The sequence below is a fragment of the Trematomus bernacchii genome, unplaced genomic scaffold (assembly GCF_902827165.1).
Source record: "Trematomus bernacchii unplaced genomic scaffold, fTreBer1.1, whole genome shotgun sequence".
In the NCBI taxonomy this organism is placed as follows: domain Eukaryota; kingdom Metazoa; phylum Chordata; class Actinopteri; order Perciformes; family Nototheniidae; genus Trematomus; species Trematomus bernacchii.
The window spans coordinates 20,001-41,960 of NW_022987581.1; the positions used below are offsets into that span (position 1 = coordinate 20,001).

At 42.6% G+C, this 21,960-nt stretch overlaps 1 protein-coding gene across 2 annotated transcripts in view; it reads left to right on the plus strand.

The window, feature by feature from the left end:
• Positions 1-19,262, plus strand: part of tcf20 (transcription factor 20) — a 21,317-nt gene extending 2,055 nt beyond the window's left edge. Inside the window, exons 2-6 of one of the 2 annotated variants that reach the window (XM_034127044.1) lie at positions 1,006-9,050; positions 10,316-10,409; positions 12,355-12,418; positions 12,542-12,642; positions 17,781-19,262. In XM_034127044.1, the coding sequence (XP_033982935.1) occupies positions 2,112-9,050; positions 10,316-10,409; positions 12,355-12,418; positions 12,542-12,642; positions 17,781-17,785 (7,203 nt within the window). In that variant the 5' untranslated portion in view covers positions 1,006-2,111 and the 3' untranslated portion in view covers positions 17,786-19,262. The remainder of the gene's footprint in view (positions 1-1,005; positions 9,051-10,315; positions 10,410-12,354; positions 12,419-12,541; positions 12,643-17,780) is intronic. The other variant, XM_034127045.1, reaches the window with a different exon arrangement.
• The last annotated feature ends 2,698 nt before the right edge of the window (positions 19,263-21,960 follow it).

Here is a 21,960-nt window from a genome sequence, read left to right on the forward strand (position 1 = left end):
GACCAAATATAAGTAATCTTCCTTTTTCAGTTTTTTCCCATGTTCCTTCAACTGCTCGTCGCTTTCTCTGTTTTAAAATAGATATACATTACATTAGTGAATAACAGCAGTTACCCTAGTGTAATCATAAACAATGATGCCTTGTTATTGCGTTGCTCAGTGTAAGGCGACACTACAATAACAAAAGTCACCTAAAGTTGCCATTAACCATTTTACAGCGGGACAATAGAGGCTTGTGTCACACGAGGCAATTATGGGGCTGACCTCATAAAGGTGGCGTCATGCCTTTTTAATTATCCCCCATAATCGTTAAAGACCATTAAAACCTGTTAAAAAAACACTAACATTAATTGTTTAAAGTGTTGTTTTGTAGTGGTAGGAAACGTACTGCTTCTGTTTTGGCACCACAGCGTTGTTTGTTTACATGTGAGGTAGTGTTTGTGACCTATGTTACTTTGTTGACTAAATTGCATGCTGCCCCTCAACCCATTTTCTCTTCTCTAACCCTGTTTGTTATCAATCAGAAGAGGCAGCTTATGTATGTATTGTTAATGATCCAAACCATATTAAAAGTGTTATTTCCAGTGTGTTTTACAACAACAATAGTGTTGATATAAAGCCAACGAGGCAATCTTGTTAAAACTATTGGTGGTTTGGTGAATATATTTGTGATGCTTCTGTGTGACTTCAGTGGTTAAAATAAGTCCACATGGGAAATAATGATGTCATCTCTAATATTTGATACAGTTTTTGGAGTGCAAATGCTCAAAACTAATTAAATGTATTAAGATTGTAGTTGCATTAATAAATATGTCATACGTCATCAGTGAATTGTTGAATTAAAACACACTGTCAAACAGCTTTAACTATCAAAAAAGCGTTTTAGTGTTATTATGACTGCAGTTAATTTCTCTTTATGACTATTTACTACTAGCACAAGGTATAATAAGGTTAAGTATTATTGCGTGCTTACTTTTTTTGATGAATTCCTTTGTTTTTATGCAGGATTATGAAGGCTTCTGGTCAGCAGCTCCCGGTGAAACCGAACTTCTCTGCATGGGAATACTGAAGAGAGAACAGAAAAACTGGAGCTTGAATTGACTGAACCTGAAGTGGAATAAATGGATTATCCTCCTTTTGGAAAATTGTTGCCATGGAACTAGGTAGAGTTGAATAATGGTTGACAGAAAGAAACAAAGGTAAGGCAGTTACATGCTGAAGATACAGGAGAGAACCAAGAAGAATCTGAATCAAGGAAAGAACAAATACTAAATAGGGACCAAAGACTTAAAAAAGAAAACTGTATTCGAAGGGAATGACCAAGACAAAGAACATCGCAAATAGTATTACACTCCAAGAGCCGATGAGAATATCGATGGAGTGTTTGCCTCTGGGAGTGTTTAATGAGTCTGTATTCAGACCTCCTGATTCGTGCAGTTTTGGTCTCACACAGGTGTGAGGCAGGTCGTGGCAAACATATTGATGAACTGAAGGATTGTTGTGACAGAAAACATTCTCAATGGTTTTATTGAGTTTTCTTTTTCAATTTTGCACAAGTTGCTTTTGGACCACGACACAATTCAATCCTTAAAATAGCTCTGTTTGCTTGAGCTGCTAGTATAAAGTTGAGCATATACATGTAAAGACATTTGAACAAATCACATGGTGGTGTGTCATGTGTTCATGATATCATTGCCTGCTCAGTGCCAAACGCTTCAGCTTCAGTTAAAATCTTATTCTGCAGTAGAAGCCTGCTTCACTACATATCTTTTCCCTTTTTTTTAAGTCCCATTTTTTAAGACCCAGCTCTTTTTTTTTAAAGTGAATTCAACCATAACATTTTCACATTGAAGAAGACTTTTACCATTTGGCCTTTTCACATATTGAGAAAATCAACCCGACCAACTTTCTGCTACAAGAAAGGGACATCTGCGATATATATATTCCTCAGCTTGAACTCTTTGCTTGTTCAAAGCATTTCCTTGTTTTACTGCCAGGCCATAGACTTTCTCTTTGTCATTTATGGTCACTGCCGTAAGCCTTCCAGTTCCTGATCAGAAGCATTCCCTGGTGTAGACACTGATATTTCCATTTCTAATCCAAACAAAACAATGCAGAATTTTTCTAACAGCCCAGCTCCCCCCTCTGTCCCCCCGGGGTTCAGTGGGAGGGGTGCAGGGGGAACTCCCTATCCCCCTCAGCCAGCAGACTCCCAGATCTCCCCCAGGATGATGGATGATTACGCGGGGATGCAACAGCAGAGCCTGCACAGAGGCCATCACCACCCCAGTCAGGCTAGCCACATGCTAGCTTACAGTGCTAGAAACAGAGGGGCTGTCGAGGCGCCGCCACCACAGGGTAGCATTCACAACACTAACAACCCTTACAGGAAGGAGGCCATGGATTATTATTTTGCGATGGGTGGAAAGGACAGGCACCGAAGAGGGGGGATGGCTTATGGGGCAGGATTTGGATATCCTAATATCGATGGACATATACCTCACCAGTACCGACATGCTGGGTCTGGCTCTGCAGCAGCGTCTGGGCTGATGTCACCGTACCCAGTAGATTATGGATCCAGTGCTGGTTCTGGTGGAGGTGCTGGTGCCGGAGCGTTTTCTCCCTCTCATCAGTACAATATGAGTCAGAACGCTGCAATGCAGGCAGTGCCCGGATCTCAGATGCAGCACCGCCAGCTTGGACAAACCTTCCCGACTGTCCTCCACGGGCAGCAGCAGCAGCAGCAGCAGCAGCATCGGAGCTACCCCCACTCCGGGCACAGGATGACCCCCCAGTACCCACACTACTCTCCACAGGGTGGAGCATCCACAGCAGCGTCGTCAGGAATGTACAGCCCGCCTCCGCAGAGGTATCTCGACGGGGCTGCAAGCGCCGGGTTCGATCCCAAAGTCAACAGTTCGCCTGGCCTCAACGCCAATTCAAACTCAATCTCCGGGGCAGTTGCTGCTAACAACGTGGGGCAGATGGAGAGCATTCAACAGAGTTACCATGCTGCGAATTATCCCGGATATTCCCCACAGACACTTTCACTTCACAAGCAAGCCACACTACAGCACCGCAACTCACAGCACAATTTAGGGGTAGGTTATGACAACTCGCTCAAGATGCAGCACCAGGGCCCGTCTCCAGGCTCTGTTTACGCTAAACATCATCATGCCTCCAATCCCAGTATACCTCAAGCAGCATCTCAAGAAATAGCCAAATCCCCAATGCATCCCAACGCTCAACAAACCCAAATTAACCAAAACTTCAGCCCAATTTCGAACCCATCACCAGCTGCCTCTGCAGTGCATTCCCCCAGTTGTAGCTCCTCTCCTTCCCCTTCGATGGGTGTCTCAGATGTTCATGGCCACCCCTCAGGTCACGGCCCTTCGCATCCTCCTACATCAAACCCCCGTAGCAGCCATGGTCAAGGTAGATTACTGCAGACCATGCCACAGTTGAGTCCCACGCCCAACTCCAACAGCAGCATCAGTAGTTGTGGTAGCAGTGGCAGTCATAAAGCTCACAGTTTGAGTGTTGGAGGGAGTAGCCTTCCTCCAACAGGCCGCAACAAATTAGGTCTCGGCCCAGGAATGGGATCTCGAGAGGAGGGCGCCTCTATGTATTCATCCTCTCCACTTGACAAACTGCAGGATTCTGCCCTGAATAGTCTTAATGCCTTGAGTTCACAAGTAGCCAATTTACCAAACACAGTTCAGCACATGCTCCTCACCGACTCAATGCTTTCGCAGAAGAAGGGGAAAGACACCGGGCATATTCAACAGGCACCATCGCAACCGAGGAGTCGAAATGCAAGCGCAGCCTCGAGCACGAGCACGGTTAAAGATGGAAGTGCGCTGGGGATCGGGGATGGTGTCTGCTTAGATGTTGGCGCTGATGAAGACTCCTCATTGATGTCGGCTGGAGGCTCGACTGGGACCAAGGTGGAGCGTGAGGAGCAGTTTTCTGAGGGGGAACATGGACGAATAAGGCAGATGAGCGGCGCAAGCAGTGGATCTGAACCCACTGGTTATCGACCTCTCTCACAGAGTCATACTGGGCAAGCGTCAGCTGTAAAAACCTCAGATTTGCGGTCAAAAGAACCAAATGTGTCTAAAACAAAAGCAAATGAAGCTCCCTCTTCATTAGCATCTCCCTCCTTTGGATGTCAGTCATCAGAGACCGGCCACACTTCACGTTCAACACCTCAAGTTTCCTCACCCCCCTCCTTTAATATTCCACCCCAGCAGCCAAATAGTGTCTCAGAGCCTGGTCTAAGATATAATGACCACAGAGGTGGCCATAGGAAGACACCAGAAAGAAATAATGAAGTCATCAAAAATGAAAGTGAAGTTGAAAAAACAGGGAGGGGCCGAAGCCAAAGGCAGCGAGGTGGAGGAGTCCATTCACAAAACTGTCAGGACAAAGAAGAGAGTTTGCACACTGCATCCAGATTACACAATAATGAGAGGGGAGAAAAGCTCCAGTCGGAAGAACAGCAGAGTGTTGGTGTGATTGTTTCAGCGCGGTCCGAGGGAAGTCAAGCGGAAAAAAGCAAGGACAACTGTTTAGAAGAAAAAACTTGTATAAGAGAAAGCAGTCACAACGGGGAGGAAGGTGTGGATCTGAGTTTATATTCCCAGAAATCTAATTTTGGACGGCCTCAAAACCCTCCCCAATCTGGACCGAATAAATACGGCTATCCAGAATCAACATATGGCTCCGATTTATCAATGAAAAACAGAGGGAGGGCTGGCCCAGCAGAATCAAATTCCAGATATTTAGGGTACCAGCAATCACAAGCTGGTTATGGCTCTAAAGATGCTGGTCCTGCAGCAGAGGCTTTGGTGAAGAGAGGACAAGGAGCTAAAGGTCACGAAGATAATTCCCAGCAATTTCCAAGCCTCTTACAAGAGGTTCTTCAAGGTTACAATTTAGATAGACGTTATGGCAGACCAGAGCAGGCATTTCCTGCCCATCTCCAAGCTCAACAACAGTTTCAAAGCAGAAACCCGTATGGAGAAGCTGAAGCTTCGGGTCACTCTGGACAAATGGGGAGCTCTGGAAAGCCCCCACATGCAAACCAGAGGCATGAGAATGAGCCAGAATTTTCCACAGATGCTCATTCGTCAGTGAAGTCAGAAGTGGCTATTACTAAGATATTGCAAAATGCTCAGAAATCTGAAGTGGGTGGGTCCCAGAGCCATTTAACACAGGCTGCAGAGTCTGAGCAGCCCCCGACGAAACACATCAACTTAGCAGACTATTCTCTCCCACAGAGAAAAGCCTTATCTAACGTTTCCACGCCGTCCTCCGCTGTGCAGGAACTCCTTTTGCAAGAGCCAGAGCCGCTAACGGGCTACATTGGTCAAGCTGAGTCTCAAAAATCATCCGTATTAGCCCCATCAGAGCGGCGCTCCGTCATTTGTGATGTGTCGCCAAACAGACGCAGTACACCAGAGAGGGAAATTGAAAGGGAAAGAGAGAAAAGTCAGAGTGTGATTCAACAGCCATTTTCCTCTCCAGCAGCAAATGATCTGAGCAGAAAAGATATTGGGGAGAAGCAAGTGGTCAAAATGGAAACGGTATCGAAAGAACCAGCAAATGTACAAAGTGATCATCATGGTGGAGGTAATGAGGCTGATCTAGAGTATCATTCCAAGTCCGTTCATTCATCTGTTGTAATGAATGCTGACTCCTATAGGCGAGGTAATGTTGATATAACACCCTTGTCTTCTCATCCGTCGAACACTAACCCGTTATCTTCACCCCCGAGGCATCAGTCCTATCTTCACGGTGTTGATTTGTCAACTGGCAGCGGTGGCAGTTTTCCCGGTTACCGATTCGGAGACGCAAGAGAAGGGAATATGATGCCACGCAGTAACCCCCATTTTCCTTCCCACCATCCATACCACAATTTATCCCCTCAATCTGCAAATAAGATTCAAATGTATCCCCACCCCCGCGGCCCCCCTCATCACCCCCACGACATGAATGACTGGGTGAAAGCGATGAACAGGCCGTCAAAGGAGATGATGATGCAGCCCGGTTTGTCTCCAGGAAGACATAAGGGCGGCCAATCAGAACAGAGGCAGAGAATCTTACAAAGTGAAATGCCGGGCGAACAACTTGGGGGCAAAACTTCTCTCCATCAACAGAGCGCTTTCTTTGATTTGAAAATGTGGGAGTCGACACACTCTGGGAGAGAAGGCGCTCGACTAAAGGAGGGAGATTCCTTTTACAGAACACAGCCTCCCCCTCCTCCTCCTGTAGCTTCACACATCCCTGTTTCTCCACAAATTACTCATGGCCAAAATGCAGCTGAACCTGAGGTTCCCAAACATCCCCTCCCACCTCCTCCCACTAAGCTTCCTGCAGAAATGAACTCCACTCCACAGCGTCCGACTAAAGCTGGCGGTTCTGGAGACACAAATGCGCTGATGTTGCGAAGACGGGTTCGTTCTTTTATCTCCCCTATTCCCGCCAAAAGGCAACTCCAGGAAGCCTCCCAGCAAAGGGCTGCCTCAAATTCTCACCACTCCCCCGGGGCTCAGTCTGAGTCAAGCCATCACAATGAAGACGACTCATCCAGTTCAGATATCCCATGTCCCAGGCTTTCTTCCCCTTTGTCTGGAGAAAACACATATTCACAACCTTTATCTCCAACGAGTGGAAACACCAAGGCTTTGACACCCAGGAAAGGACGAGGTTTGAAGCTGGAGGCGATAGTGCAGAAAATCACACCAAATATTAGGAAGCCAGCAGGCCACGTTGATGACGAGTCAAATCATTACCCAGGTTTCCCTCACTCAGAAATACCTTCGTATAATGACTCGCAGGACCAAGACTTGACACATTTCCCCAGGGGTTCCGCTGGCGATGATAGTTACATGGATGAAAGTCACTCATTAAATGATATGATTCCCTTCAGAGGGATTGATGAGGCTGGTCCTTTACCTCCGACTGCCTACCCATGTGATCCCCATCAGACGTCCCAAACCATAAAACAAGACTTCGACTTTGGATTAGGATCCGCCGTGGCGTCAGGGTCTGGCGACAAAGAGGATTTTGCTTTGCTCGGACCTTTACCCCCTCCTCCGCCTCTTCTTCGCCCAGTCCAGGATTCCCCCCCTCCGTCTTCATCCGCTCTGTCAGACATTCAACATTTCACCAACACTTACCAGCAGCTTGAAACCAGAAGAGGAGAGCAGTCTGCTGATAACCTCTTGCGACAGAAACTTCAAGAATCTGGCATTGGGTTTGACGATTATCCCAGGAGCGATTACTACGGATCCACCTCTCCCCACCATGGCCAAGGACACATGAATAGGCATCAGGTGTCCTCTTCTAGGTCTAGTATGTCGCCACAAGACTCTAAGCACTCTGACAGTTCTGTGCCTAAAGGCTATTTCCCATCTGGCAAGAAGAAGGGCAGGCCCGTGGGGAGTGTGAATAAACAAAAACGAGCCCAGGGTCAAGGCCAATCACCAGTGCAAAGCCAGCCCCAAGCCCAGGGTCAAAGCACTTCTCCAAGTGCTACTCCAGCCACTCCAACTACAACTCCAGCTACATCACCACCACATGATCAGACCTCCTGCAGCTCACCCCCACCTCCTGAAGATCCCCCTCTTGCAGACGATGATACTGCTCCCCCGCTGACCCCGCCGGTTTTAACCCAGATAGTGAAAGTGGATGTAGAGAGCGAGGAAACGCAGCCGGTGGTCGAGGTCAAACCTGTACGCCAGCGACGAAGAGGCGTGAAGAATGAAGACGGGTCGCTGGAAGCAAGAGGTCGACAGAGGAGGAGGAGGAGGGTGGCGGCACCAACGGCAGCATCGAGGGCTAAAGAAGACCCAGATACACCTTCAGGGGCAGGAGGGAGCCCCAACACAAGTGGAGATTCAAATAGAAAGGGCCCGTTTTTCCCACACATACATGTGGAGAACAAAGTACCAGAGATTGGGGCGGTGTGCACCATTGTAAACGGCGAGGAAGAGAAAATGAAAGCCGGGGGGAAAGCGAGCGGGAGTGGAATTGATTGTCTACTGACCTCCGCTCTTTCCTCCCAGTTGTCTAAGAGAGACAAAGAAGCAGAGGAAAGGGATTCAGACGATGCGGAAACTACACTTCAGTCGGGAAAAGTGCTGCCTTCGTCCGACCATGTTGTTTCAGGCCCTGTGATCACAGAGACCAATCACTCGGGCCGCCTGCTCTGCTGCCTGTGTCAAAAATGGGCGAATTACAAACACCTCGGTGATCTCTACGGACCTTTCTATCCGGCTGAATACGCCGCAAGACTCCCCAAGAACCAGCCTCAAGTCCGACAATGTCAAGCGGCCACGGGTGCAAACAAAACGGGACCAAACTTGGACATGAACTCAAATTCTTCGAACATAATTCAAGAAATGCAAACACAAGAGGCTCAGTTTACCAAGCCCCCAGCTGAGAGCCACTACAACATCAACCTTGAGTCAAACCCAATACCTCTCATTAAAACAGTCAGAACTGCCCCGCCAAGAGAGGAAATGATGATGCACATGACTGGCCAGTTCAATACCACCCCTTCCTCTTCTTCCTGTTCCTTCTCCTCCACTTCCTCCTACATCAGTAAAACTCTAACATGGGACATGAATCTAGACATCCGGCCTATCCCTACGCTTAAGAGAGAGCCAGACTTCGAGATGGACCAACAGCAGCAACCACAGCCACCGCAAATCCAGCAACAACAGCCGATGGACGACGCTCAACAGCGACCTCAACACAGAAAGCTGACCTCGCATCCTCGCTTTAAAAGGAGGCACAAATCCAGTGAGGATTCCCCCAGAATGGTGCCATCCAACAGCAAGGCGTCCCTTCCTTTCCAGCCTCCTCCCCCAGCTTTGGACTCTTTAGGGCCCTTGGCACAACTGGCCCAGCTGCCTCAGATGCCCATGGACCCCGAGGAGCTGTGGGTGCACGAAGGATGCATCGTGTGGACCAGTGGAGTGTATCTTGTCAATGGGAGACTGTACGGCCTGCAGGAGGCACTAGATGGTGCCAGAGAAACAGTGAGTGGCCTCTGCATTTGTTTTCGTTTTGGGGATATTTTAGAATTATCACTGTTTTAAAAAAAAGATAAGATAAGACTTTATTTATCCCAAAGGAAATCGTTGTGCCAGAGTTACAAAAATACAATAAACACAGCAGCATGATAGTAAAACTGTACACTAACAGTAAAAAGAGCAATTAAATATCTACAGGAAACCTAGACGGTCACATCATTAATGTAAATAAAAGACACAACAAATGCTCAGCTATATATTGTTTTTGGTATAATTGATTAAGTTATTACAGCACAAGTGAAGACAAGGACAGCTTCATATATATATATATACACAGAAAAGACCATTTCTCAAAGTAAGACTAAGGCAAAACAAAACAGGGGAACGGAAAAAAATGAATAATACAACATGGTATCGGACTTATGGGTGTGTAGTTATAGGGTGTGTGTTTGTGGGGTTAGACCAGGGGTGTCAAACTCAGTTTCATCAGCATTATGGTTGCACTCAAAGGGCCAGTTGTAACTTTAAGACTATATAAAAATACATATACAAATATTTAATATATATAAAATAATGTATTATATTACATTATTGCCTCTGCATTGGATTATTATGGGATAGGGTAATAACCCCATAATTAACTACGTCTGAAAGCAGAAGTCTAGGGCAAATAATTGCAAGTCTCTTCAGTGAGAATGTCACAAAATGATTTAAAAAGAAAAGCCAAATTCTGAAGAAAAAAAAAGGTGACATTTTGGAAAAAAGTGACATTTTGAGAAAAAAGTGACATTTTGAGAAAAAAGTCAAATTCTGAGGAAAAAACACATTCTAAGAAAAAAGGCATATTTTGCAAAAAAAAGACAAATTCTGAGAGATTTTTTTTTGATGCATTGTGGGACATGTAGTTTATGGGCAACGTGCTTCTGTAAAGTAGCATGTAACCGTATAATAAACATATTATATTCTTTGCAAGCTCTTATGGGCCCACATAAAATGAAGTCGCGGGCTGGATTTGGCCCCCGGGCCTTGAGTTTGACACCCCTGGGTTAGACTGAGGGGTAATACAACTACATTTATCTTTAATTCAGATATTCATATTTTGTTACCTGTTCATTGGTGAGGAAGAGAGTTCTAGAGAAAAAGAGATATGTAAATAATAACATGAATGAATAATAATCATTCAAAATATACCATTTGAATAAGTTTGCAGTACTGTGGATTATACTATTGGTATGGGTTTATTGATTTCTTCTGTCTTTTTCTCTGCTCAGTGCTGCTCGTACTGTGAGATGGTCGGATCGACCCTGGGCTGCTACAGTAAAGGCTGCACCCTTCGCTACCATTACCTGTGTGCTATTGAAGCAGGTGAGTGGATGCATTCAATAAAAGCAAGGAAGGAATACTTCACCTCCAAAATGATTGATTACTTGTTACCTTGAGTTTTTGAAGAATAGGTTGTGTTGGGGAATAATTTCCCCTGCATGTCCTCCTTCGCCCTCTGACGCAGCTGACCAACCTTGAGCAGCCGTTATCTCCCTTAAGGAGGGGCTGCCCTCGCATTTTGTTGATGTTACCAGTTTATGACCGGGTAATTCTCGGTGAGAGATAGTTATTGTTGTGGGACACCTGGAACACATCCTTCTCGGGGTGTAGATGACCTCGAGCCATAAGCGACAACAAATGTGATTCAGTGTCCTCAGCTGTTTAGTCTATCTATTGAAGAATGTTGATTATTACATTCTGAACTAGTTAAAACCTGGAGCTACAGGAGGGGTCTTCAGAATTGATTGTGGCATCTCAACCGTGTGGTCAACTCGTGGCCCGTGACATGTCGTGTGAATTCTCCGGCCGAAGCTCCAAATAAACCGTCAGTGTTTGCCATCAAAGCTCCAGCTCTCCTCGTGTCTCTCTGAGTCCTGACTCCAATTGCTTCAGAAGTTTCCCCCACAGGTTGTTTTTCCCGCATGGCCTCACGATGAAAATCAAAAACCCAGAGAAATACATTGAAGTTTGTGTCAAAAAGCAAAACTATACGAAAGTCTCAGATAAATGGGACTTGGGGAAATCCTGCACGATTTGTGTGAGAGTTTGAATACACGTGTTTTGGTATATTATTGCTGCCGACATTTACTTCAATTCTTCCTTACTTTTTTATGTTTTTTGAGTCATCGAAGTGGCATGCGAGAAAAACTCAAAATGTCTTCAATAGATTAAGCCAGGGCTATCAAATTAGTTTGGAATGGGGGCCGGTTGATGAAAATGATCCAAAGCAAGCGGTCGGGGAAAAAGATGGCTTGAAATATGAGCAATCATATTAAGAGCTTCAGATGCAGTTCATACTACAACAGCATAGTGGAGTGCATATATTGTGTTTCATTAATCAAACAACATAGCCCCAAGGCCTTTCTAGATCTAAATGGCAAGTTCAGAACTCAGTACATGTGAAGCTGAGTTAACCATCAACATAATTTCATTTGATTTCATTTAGGTGAAATTATCTCATCATTCACGCAGAGATTTCAAACCTTTATTTATCCAGGTTGTATCCCATTGAGATCATTGATCTCTTTTTCAAGGGAGACCTGCTCAAGTAGGTTCCACATGAAACATAAAAACATAAACAGAACAACAAAAAGGGCATCATTACAGGGATTACAATTTACATAACTATCCACATGAACAGGTACCAACAGCTTCCGATTGAGTAGCATCCAACCGAGCTTTAAAAACATTTAGTGGCACCAGATTGCTCAGTTTCCATTTCCATTGCAGACTATTCCAAGACAGTGGAGCTGCACATCTAAATGCTATCTTCCCTAAGACAGTCCTAGCAGTTGGCACATTTAATAAAACCACAGCATGCGATCTCAGGCAGTAGCCACTTACAATTCGCCGTGAGATCAGGGAGCAGATGTAGGATGGAAGTTTCCCTAACATGGCTTTGTATAGATGCAATAAATGACAGGAGTTGTCACTACAGTAGCTAGTAGGTGGGTTCGAAACCCCGAGCCCGCCGAAGTTTTCAGGCAATGTCTTCCCCTCTATCTCTCAATTGAACACCCTCTCTGGAATAAAGGCACTCTGGCCCAAAAAAAACTAGATTACTTTTTAACATTATACTCAAAGGGCCAGTAAATATCACCCCGGGGCCGGATGTGGCCCGCGGGCCGCCAATTGAATAGCCCTGGATTAAGCTAACACAGGGGGGCTTTGGTAGGCCTATCACCCACCCATTGAACAAGTCCACCAAATGTTGTGATGATTAGATCAATTCTAGTATCGTACTAATATGTTCTGCTCCCCCTTCCAGATTGTTCTCTGAACGAAGATAACTTCTCACTGCGGTGTCCGAAGCACAAGGTAAAGAAAGACAGGTTGGTCTTTGCTTTTAAGAAACTCAGTGAAAGTCCTCATCACCACCCATTCAGTGTTTTTAATCACTTCTTCAATCCCTTCCTCTAACCCCAAAATGTTTTCTGTCCGTCTCCTTCACTCAGTTTACTCAGAGCATTCGGCCACCCAAGTCAGTTTACCTGGAGCAGTCAGAGAGAGGCTGAGAGAAACGCAGAAGAAGGAGAGATACAGGAGTCATGGAGCTGTAAGTTTAGACGTGTGTGTGTGTGTGTGTGTGTGTGTGTGTGTGTGTGTGGGTGTGTGGTGTGTGTGTGTGTGTGTGTGTGTGTGTGTGTGTGTGTGTGTGTGTGTGTGTGTGTGTGTGTGTGTGTGTGTGTGTGTGTGTGTGATGTGTGTGTGTGTGTGTGTGTGTGTGTGTGTGTGGTGTGGGTGTGTGTGTGGTGTGTGTGTGTATGGTGTGTGTGGTGTGGGTTGTGTTGTGTGTGAGTGGTGTGTGTGTGTGTTGTGTAGTCGTGTGTGTGTGTGTGCGGGTGGGTGTGTGTGTGTGTGTGTGTGTGTGTGTGTGTGTGTGTGTGTGTGTGTGTGTGTGTTTCACAGGGTTTCCGCTAGGATTCTTTCCTTGCCGGTCAAGTGTTCCGGAATAATTAATTTTACCGGACAAATACGAAACTTACCGGTCATGTTTCAATAATAATAATAATAATAATTGTGTAGCAGAGTAATTACCGGACTATGACCGGATATGCTGATGTTTGAAACTCACTTAATGGGGCTCATTTTTATATTGCTTCAGTTTATAAGAGCTGCGTGTCTCCGTCAGACTCAGCATCTGATCTGATCTCTCTCTCGTCCGGTTATACTTCACTCGCGTTTATGTCCATATCGATCAGATCCAGCTCTCCTGATCGGCCTTCATAGAGAGCACCGATCAAACTATTAAGAGTGAATATCGGTCGATAATGACCGGCGGCTAATCGATCAGAGCATCCCTAATTATTACCGGACATTTTGACCGGCAGGGTTTGAATTTACCGTTTTTTAATAAATATTACCAGCTAAAAAACGGTAATTACCGGCTTACGGAAACCCTGCTGTATTTGTGTGTGTGTAGTACGTTAAGTGATTATTAATCTTACTTACGAAAAAATCTTTGGAAAAAGCTCTGCACAATATAAAAAAACAAACTAATTGTCATTATTTTTGACAGATATTTTCAGAACTATATAGCAAGGATTGGTCATTTTTGCCTCCTTTTCATTATCATTTAAAAATATATTTAAAATGATCTTGATGAATATTTTTATTTTATTTGTATTATCCTACCAAACAAATATGTATTGTTAAGTTTGTAGAACATTATGTGTAGCCTGTGATAGCTCTGCAACTCAACAACTCTTTAATTAAAATGTATTTTTTTACATATGTTCTGAAATTTGACCATTGCACTAGTCAATATTTCGATTTCCGTAAAATGTAGATTAAAGGTGGGGTAGGTAATTCACTTCAGATACACTTTTTGTTATATTCCATGGAATGCTCTTAACATCCCGATAGCAATAAATACATTAAATACTTTGACAATAAATACATAAAAAAATGTCATCTGTGGAAGCCGTGGCGCTGTAAAAAGTACAACCAATCATCTGAGCCGGTCCGGCTAAAATAACTGGATGGCCTACCTGCCTGTCAGCCTTCCATCTCGTGCACAAACTTATCTCTTGCCCTCATTGGTCATGTGCGCGTTCGTGTGTGTTGGAGGAGGGGCTCTATAAGGAAGTCTGAAGGAAGGGGCAGATTTTTTTCCGGTTGTGTACTTTCAGATTCTAGCGCACTCGAGCTGGTTTCTCCATTCTTACCTACCCTACCTTTAACTGTTCATCCTTGAATGGAAATTATTTTCAAAATATGGGCCAGAATGGTAACGCCATACAGATTGTAAAAAAACACCTTCCTCTTTTGGTGTTAACATGTAATGAAGCACATTATAGCAACCCAACATGTTCGATCTCCACGAGTACATTTTTTTTTCTGGGAAACATAATTTGGTTTCTCATTAACAAACTGTCAGTGAATGGGTATTCATTTGTTGCCTCAGGGCTGATTATACATTTCCTATTCAGATAATAATTTCACACAGCAGTACAATAGCTACTCTACTCTTTGTTGGCTCGTTCTGAGAAAATAATTATTTCTCATACTCCTCCTCGCCTCACCTTAGTGTCTGCACCGCTGCCTGTCTCTTCCTCCCCCTCACCGCCTGTCCTCATGGAAACCAAAGACAAAACATAACTCTCCTTTTCGGCATCTTTTTAGTAAGATTTCCGCCTTAATTCATCACCATCTGAGCCAATCTTTATCACTTTTAAAATGGGTTCGAAAATTGGCTTTTACAAATCGAAATCCATTGGATTAAAAAAAAAATAAGCAAGATTTGATGTGCTTGCCTCAATTTGCGCTGACACATTTTTAATAATATGTCTGTCAGATAATGGAGTAAAAAGGAGTCTGCCATCCTGTTATTATCTGACCAATTCAAAGCACTTCTCACAGAAGTCTACTTAAGTACAGAAATTGCGAAATGTGTAAAACATTGCATTGTAGTGGCTGTTTTATATTACATGGTTCTCAGCCCACTTAGTTTCCAAGGTGAATTCCAGTTTCCCAAGCGTTGAAATAGCTTTAACATTTGTGTTGTGTTCGACTGTTTATAAAGCATATAGTATTCATCACCAAAGTCTGTCTTATAACTTTTAACCAACTCAATGAACACTTATTAAAACAACTTTTACTGCTGTCTTTGGAATATATGGTCAATAGATATCATTTACCCAAAATAAACGCAACGATGATTTTCCCAAATTGACAAGGCAAGACAACAGATACCATACATTTCAATGAACACAGATAACTCAATAATAGCATAATCAGCTAAAATAGATCAAATAACCCATTTTTACGACATTAAAACTTTTACGAACGGGAAGGTTAATAAAGAACCGATGTAGTCACATGTAAGTGATGAAGGTTCAAAGAAATCACAGCTTCCAAATCCACATGTCTCTTGGCGGTCCATTACCGACTTAAAAGACACTATAAAAATGCAAGGCAAGGCAAGGCAAGTTTATTTATATAGCACCTTTCAACACAAGGCAATTCAAAGTGCTTTACAAAAATGGAAGACATTATGAAAATGGCATTTAAAATCAGTCATTAAAAAGAAAAGATAATAAAATAAACATTAAAATAAAAAATACATGGATAAAAGTTAAAAGTTACAGTGCAGTTTAAGATGTGAATAGTTCAATTAAAAGCAGCGGCAAAAAGAAAAGTCTTCTAAAGATGCATATAGTAAGATAAACACAAGTACTATCACACTATCACGATGCGGTCTAAAACGTCTTTGTTCCATGCTTGTAGACTTCCCATTGTCTTACTGGCATAACACAATGTTATGTGCTGTTTACACGATAACGCAAATGGTTGTATCCGCAACTTTTCTATTTCGTTTAGCCCGTTCGTTCACACGAGGCCGTAACGGAAACGCGGAAACGGACCCCGCAAACGATAACGGGTCCCAAGGTGGATAGATCTGCGGACAGAACGCTCACTGCTGTAGCATGGTCAGTAGCTAGTGCTACTGCTACTGACCATGCTTCAGATGTTAGTGCAAAATCTACAGCTCCTCTACCACAACCATCAGCAACAAGTGGACATGGAGAACTACATGAACTACATGTTGCTAGATCCACCGCGGGGTATAAACAGAAGGGCAACCATGGCAACCATGCTCAGGGGTTTTCTTCGCTGCTTTTTGTGTATTTTGTGGCGGAAGTTACAGCGCCACTTACAGGCCCGGCATATGTACTACAGCGTTTCCAGTGGTCTCGTGTGAACGGACACGTTAAATGAGCCGAATGCGTGTAAACGGAAGACTTTTTTTGAAAACGAATTCAGTGCGTAAACGCAAACGTTCCCGTGTAAATGGGGTCTTAAACTCTTGGTCCTGCAAACTAGAGTCTGCTTTACGGCATAAAACGTGTCATAAACAATAATAAACATTTACACAGTCCAGGAAGATGGCTACTTACAAAACTGTACACAATGACACGCCTAAGGAACACACTTCCTAAATATCTGAGGTCCGTCCTAACCCTGGGTTCTTGGTGCTTTTCAAGGGGTCCTTTAACTATGTTTTATCATTGCACTTCACCACTTCTTGCAGCATTATGTGTATTTACAATGTCTATTCTTTTACGAATTGTTATCTCTTAGAAACAGTTCAATTTATTTATGTGTTCAAGTTTCAAGGCTTTTATTGTCATGTGTGCATAGCTACAGTGTAGTTATGACAATGAAAATAAAAAAATAAAATAAAATAGAATATAATGGAAACAGAATATGATAGAAACTAGGGATGCTCCGATCGATATCGTCCGATACTCACTCTCTGCCGATCGATCGGTGCTCTCTAAAAATGCCGATCGCGAGAGCCGTAAAATGATGACGTAAAATACATGACACTGTTCTCTGTGCGCGGCAAAACAAGCTCTTCAAAATGGCTTCACCAGTCTGGCAGGATTTTAAGGTGTCCGAAAATGACAATAAAATAGCGGTATGCAACGTGTGTGAAGCAGAAATCCTGCAGCTCCGCCCGCTGTGACGGACCGGTGAGCGGAGCAAAACACACAAGAGTTAGACAACACACTTAGCTATTTAATCTACCTCTGGAACAAGCTAAACTAGTTATACATATGTTTATTCTTCACTGTCGGGTCACTCATTACTGGATCAGTGAGCTGCATGAGATACTGACAGGCTGTTGGGAGAGAGAGAGGGAGAGAGGAAAAGAGAGGGAGGGGGAGAGAGAGGGGGAGAGAGGAAAAGAGAGCTCTTCCGCTCATTTCTCCCGTGTTATTATCCAAAGTTAATGTAAACTTGAATAATGTACTTCATTTGAATGTAATAATTATGTTGGTTGTTGTTTGTGGAAGCGCCAGTGAATGAGCCCCATTAACTGAGTTTTAAACATCACTTTAAATGGAAGATCCCCATAGGCCCCGCCCACTCGATCGGATCGGCGATCGGTATCGGCCGATACTGATTCCGGCGATCGGCGATCTGCCCCAAAATTGGCGATCGGAGCATCCCTAATAGAAACTGTGCAGAGTAGTCTCTATGCAGTAATTGGAATATTGATATATGTGAGTTGCAAACAGATGAATGTTAGGCTTTGTATGTTCTTTCAAAAGTTCAGGTGTTTAACAGTCTTATGGCCTATGTAAAGCACTTTGTCTAAATGGCTCTAACCCTTTGTATTCAAACACATAGGTCCTTGTTGATGATGCTAACCTCAATTTGTTGTGTGTGCGTTTCCTTTCCCAGGTTAGTTTTGGACCGTAGAAGACTGAGAAGATGAGACCCGAAATGTGAACAGGACTGGCAACCCGTGACGGAGAACAACGTAAAAAAGGGAATGTACAATTTTCTCAAACGGGAATCAGCATTATTTACACTTAAAGACAATGGAGAAAAGATTTTGTTGCTCTTTACTTTAAACGCAGAAAAAACGACAGACGTGCAACATAGAGGAACGGAGAACAAAAAAACTACGACGTCGAGACCGATGTAGGAACTAAAGGAACTTTTCCGTAGAGAACAAAAGAAACAAACTTCCTCTCTAGGCTTTACTTTGATTTTCCTCTGACACCCTCAAAGTCTAAAAGTCTTTTATAATCATCTGTATCATCATTTATCTGTTTGTTTTTGTTCAATTGTTGCCTTAAAGAGGCGTATTGGGAGCAAGGAAAGGAGAGCATTTAGTATCCTCTCACAAGTAGTATCTTATTTTACGATATTAGGATATATTTTAGTCCTCATTTATTATTTTTGTATTCTCATCAGTATTTACTCATGAAATGAAATGGATGTATCTCACTTTATATTCATGACTTGGATTAATTTCTTTTTTTATTTTCCATTCATTCCTGGAGAGGGAGGAGTGATGTTGTCGGGAATGTCAGGGTCGAGTTTTGCCACAAAGACATTATTGCCTTGGAGAACGGACATCTGTTGCCTTTCAAAAGTCACGTGAATGAATGAGAAATGAGTGTGTGTGTGTGTGTGAGCGTGAGTGTGTGTGTGAAAGAAACCGAAAAAAATGCCAATATCTTGGGTCTTTGATTCCATTTTTGGTCCTTTTTGAAAAGTGTTCTTATTTTTCATCACTTGGGGTTTTTACGGTACAGATAGTATTCATGGAGAATCCGATGGAACAATCTTATTTTTCAAAATACACAAAAAGGAGGACAGAGCCTTTCAAGAGGAGATGATAACACTATGGACTAATGCGTGTCCGCCATCTTTAAAAGGAAAAAGATCAACAGGACATGGAAGAGTTTTCATCGCGTGTGAAACTGTGTACTGGTTGCACGTAGGAAGTTATGAAAACATTTTTGGAACTGGAAACTTCGGAGACGTTGTCATATATGAACGCTGTGACCGACCAATGGGGAGTAAGCCTTACCAAGTACTTATGAATGGTTTAATTCATAGTGAAATCGCAGCGATATTTGATCGGGAGATGCAAAATCCATTCAAAAGAAGCATTGCCATAAAATTTAAAAAGTGCGTCGTACATGGTGTTGTGTCTTTATCATTTTTTATTGTTATTCTTGTAAAAAAAAAAAAAAAAAAAAGCTGGAAGAAGACAGTTATCAAAACCATGCTGTATTAGAAACCTGTCAATATGTATATGAATTATGAATACACTTAAAAAATGCTTCAAGTACACTCTCTTCTTATTTCAGAAACCTATTTTTGTCACTTTTGTTGCACATAAAAAAAACACCTGTTTCAGTTTCTTAAGACATTTCTGCCCCAATTTCTTTCCCATTTTCACCAAACTCTGCCTCATGTTTTCTTTTGCATTCCTATTCTCAATTTTTTCTCTATGGCAGGTAAGTAGCTATCTCCGTCTCTATTTCTGTTTCCTTCCCTTGTTTCTTCTGTCTGTTTTTCAGTTTCAGGGGAGTGGATAACCCCATCCTGACTCTTCAGTTCTGTCTTTAGAAGACATGAAGTTATGAATGCTCATGTTCTGAGTCTAGAAACTTCTACCTGGGCAATTCTGTGTTTCTGTCAATCTTGTGTCTGGAAAAAGTGAAAGAATCTGCCTAAAGAAACTAGGGCAGCTTCAGGGTAAAAATAGAAATGTTATTCCAAATTCCCTAGTTCAAATAGGTGTTGAAATGCAGATGCAATTTTCCAACTTTTGTAGTGGCAATTGTATTATGTTAAAGGTCCCATGTCATGCTTTTCCGGTTATTACCCGTCCCCTTGTGTGTTATGAAGGTTTGTATGCCTATAAACAGTCTGCAAAGTCACAAACCCTCAAAGTACACCCTGTAGCGAGTAAAACTCTAACACAGAAAAGACCTGTCTATGCTGCCCCAGAACGCTCTTTTTCTTCCTGGGTACAGTGACGTGCCCATACCCAAATGGACCCGTTGGTCCAAATGGCCCAATCCGTGGAGCCCTTACGTTAAGTCCGTGGATTGGTCCAAATTGACCAATCCACGGACTTCCTCACACACACACACACACACTCAATCTTTTCTCAGCTGCAGCTCCGCCGATTTCTCCTCCCTGAGACGGCGGGACGCGGCGAGGCTGTGAGTCGGTGTGTGAGCACTCACAAACTCCCAGCCAGGCTGCGGGTGTGTGTTCGGGCTGGGTTTCGCTGTCTCGCAGGCGGCCACTGGGCTCATAGGGAGGGGGGGGGGCAGGAGCTCCAACAAGCCGTTTAGGACAGAGAGTGAATACACATACTATACAGAGATGCTGTATGAGAAACCAATGTGATTTTGGAAAATTGCACAATATAAATCTATTTTAGTAGACCTCAACAATGGAATTATGATCAGTAGAAATGGCCATGACATGGGACCTTTGATGTGTGCAGTTTTTTTATGGTACAAATGTAGATGCTTTAATATTATGGACTAATATTGTTTTCTTACAGTAGGACAGGTACTTCTGCAACGATGCTACATTGAGGAAAGAAGCTTTATCTGTTCATATGAAAAACGTTTTGGGGGTTTTTGATTTGATTTACTATTTAAATGTAAGCAACTAACTTACTAAGGTAACTAACTTAAGTTAATTGATAGGCCAAATGGTCAAAATAGATCGCTACAAGTAATGGATCAAGTACAAATACTAGCTTAAAGTGATGGATAAATTGTTGGCTAAAAGTAATAAAAAAATAGCTGAAATGAATGAGTAATCTGCTGAAATCATTATCTTAAAGTAATACACACACAGTAAGCCATTATTCATGAAAATACAGTTGATATAGAAAGCTAAAAGTAATTGAAACATGTAAAAGTTGCTAACTGCGTAGTACATAAACAGTTTTCAATAGCTAACGTTAGCTTCAGGTTCATTCAAAATTGTTAGCTAAAAACTAGCTCGTTAATTTGTGTGATAGTTATGTTAAATGGTCAAAATAGTAGCTACAAGTAATGGATAACCAAAAGAAACAACTAGTAAAAAGTAATGGGTAAATGATTAAAAAAGCTTATGTTAGCTAATGGCAAAATTAAAATGGTTAGATGCAAGTGTTGACACATTGCTCAAACAATTAGCCAACAATTACTGTAATTAAAACAATAGTAAGCCTTAAGTCATGGATACATTTTAATTGAAACATAATTAAAAAAAACACTAGCTAACCGTAATGCAGTTGAAATAGCTCACGTTAGCTTAAAGTTAATTAAAAAATCATTAGCTAAAAGTAATGGACACATATTTGAAATAGCTAGCTCAAATTCATGCAAAAATAAAACAGTTTTTAAAAGTTAGTATAACGATTGAAATTGTTAAAAGTATAAACTAAGTCCTGAAATACAAATGTAAATCAAAATGTAAGACATTTTACAAGATTTATATTACAATATTTTCGTCCAAAATCTAGAAGTAGAATGAAATGAAAACACTGAAGTAAAGTAGGCCTATGCTAACAAAATAGTATTTGTATAGGCTTATATAATTAGTATTTAACAGTATCCAGTTAAGTATCCAGAAGGATTAGGTGTTCTTGTTAACAGCTTAAAACCTTTGCAGTGAATGGAAATCCCTTCACTGCAAGTTGTCCCTGAACATTAGTGTTAACATATGGTACTGCAAAGCTATTTTTCCCAACTAATAGTGTCTGTATCTGACATATTTATTCCCCATTTCAAGGTCATGTTGATTTTTCACATGAAAACAGTGAGTGAAAGAGGGGCCAGATAAGGATGGGGGTGAGAGATGGATGAAATGGATCAAAATAAGTCTAGGAATCATAATGAAAACAGATGGAACAGAGATGTCTGCTTTGGATTTATACGGATGGATTAAAGAAGAGGACGGTGTGTGTGTGTGTGTGTGTGTGTGTGTGTGTGTGTGTGTGTGTGTGTGTGTGTGTGTGTGTGTGTGTGTGTGTGTGTGTGTGTGTGTGTGTGTGTGTGTGTGTCAGTTGTTGGGGTTGGATCATGAAGACTGACAGTCACTCAGAGGTCAG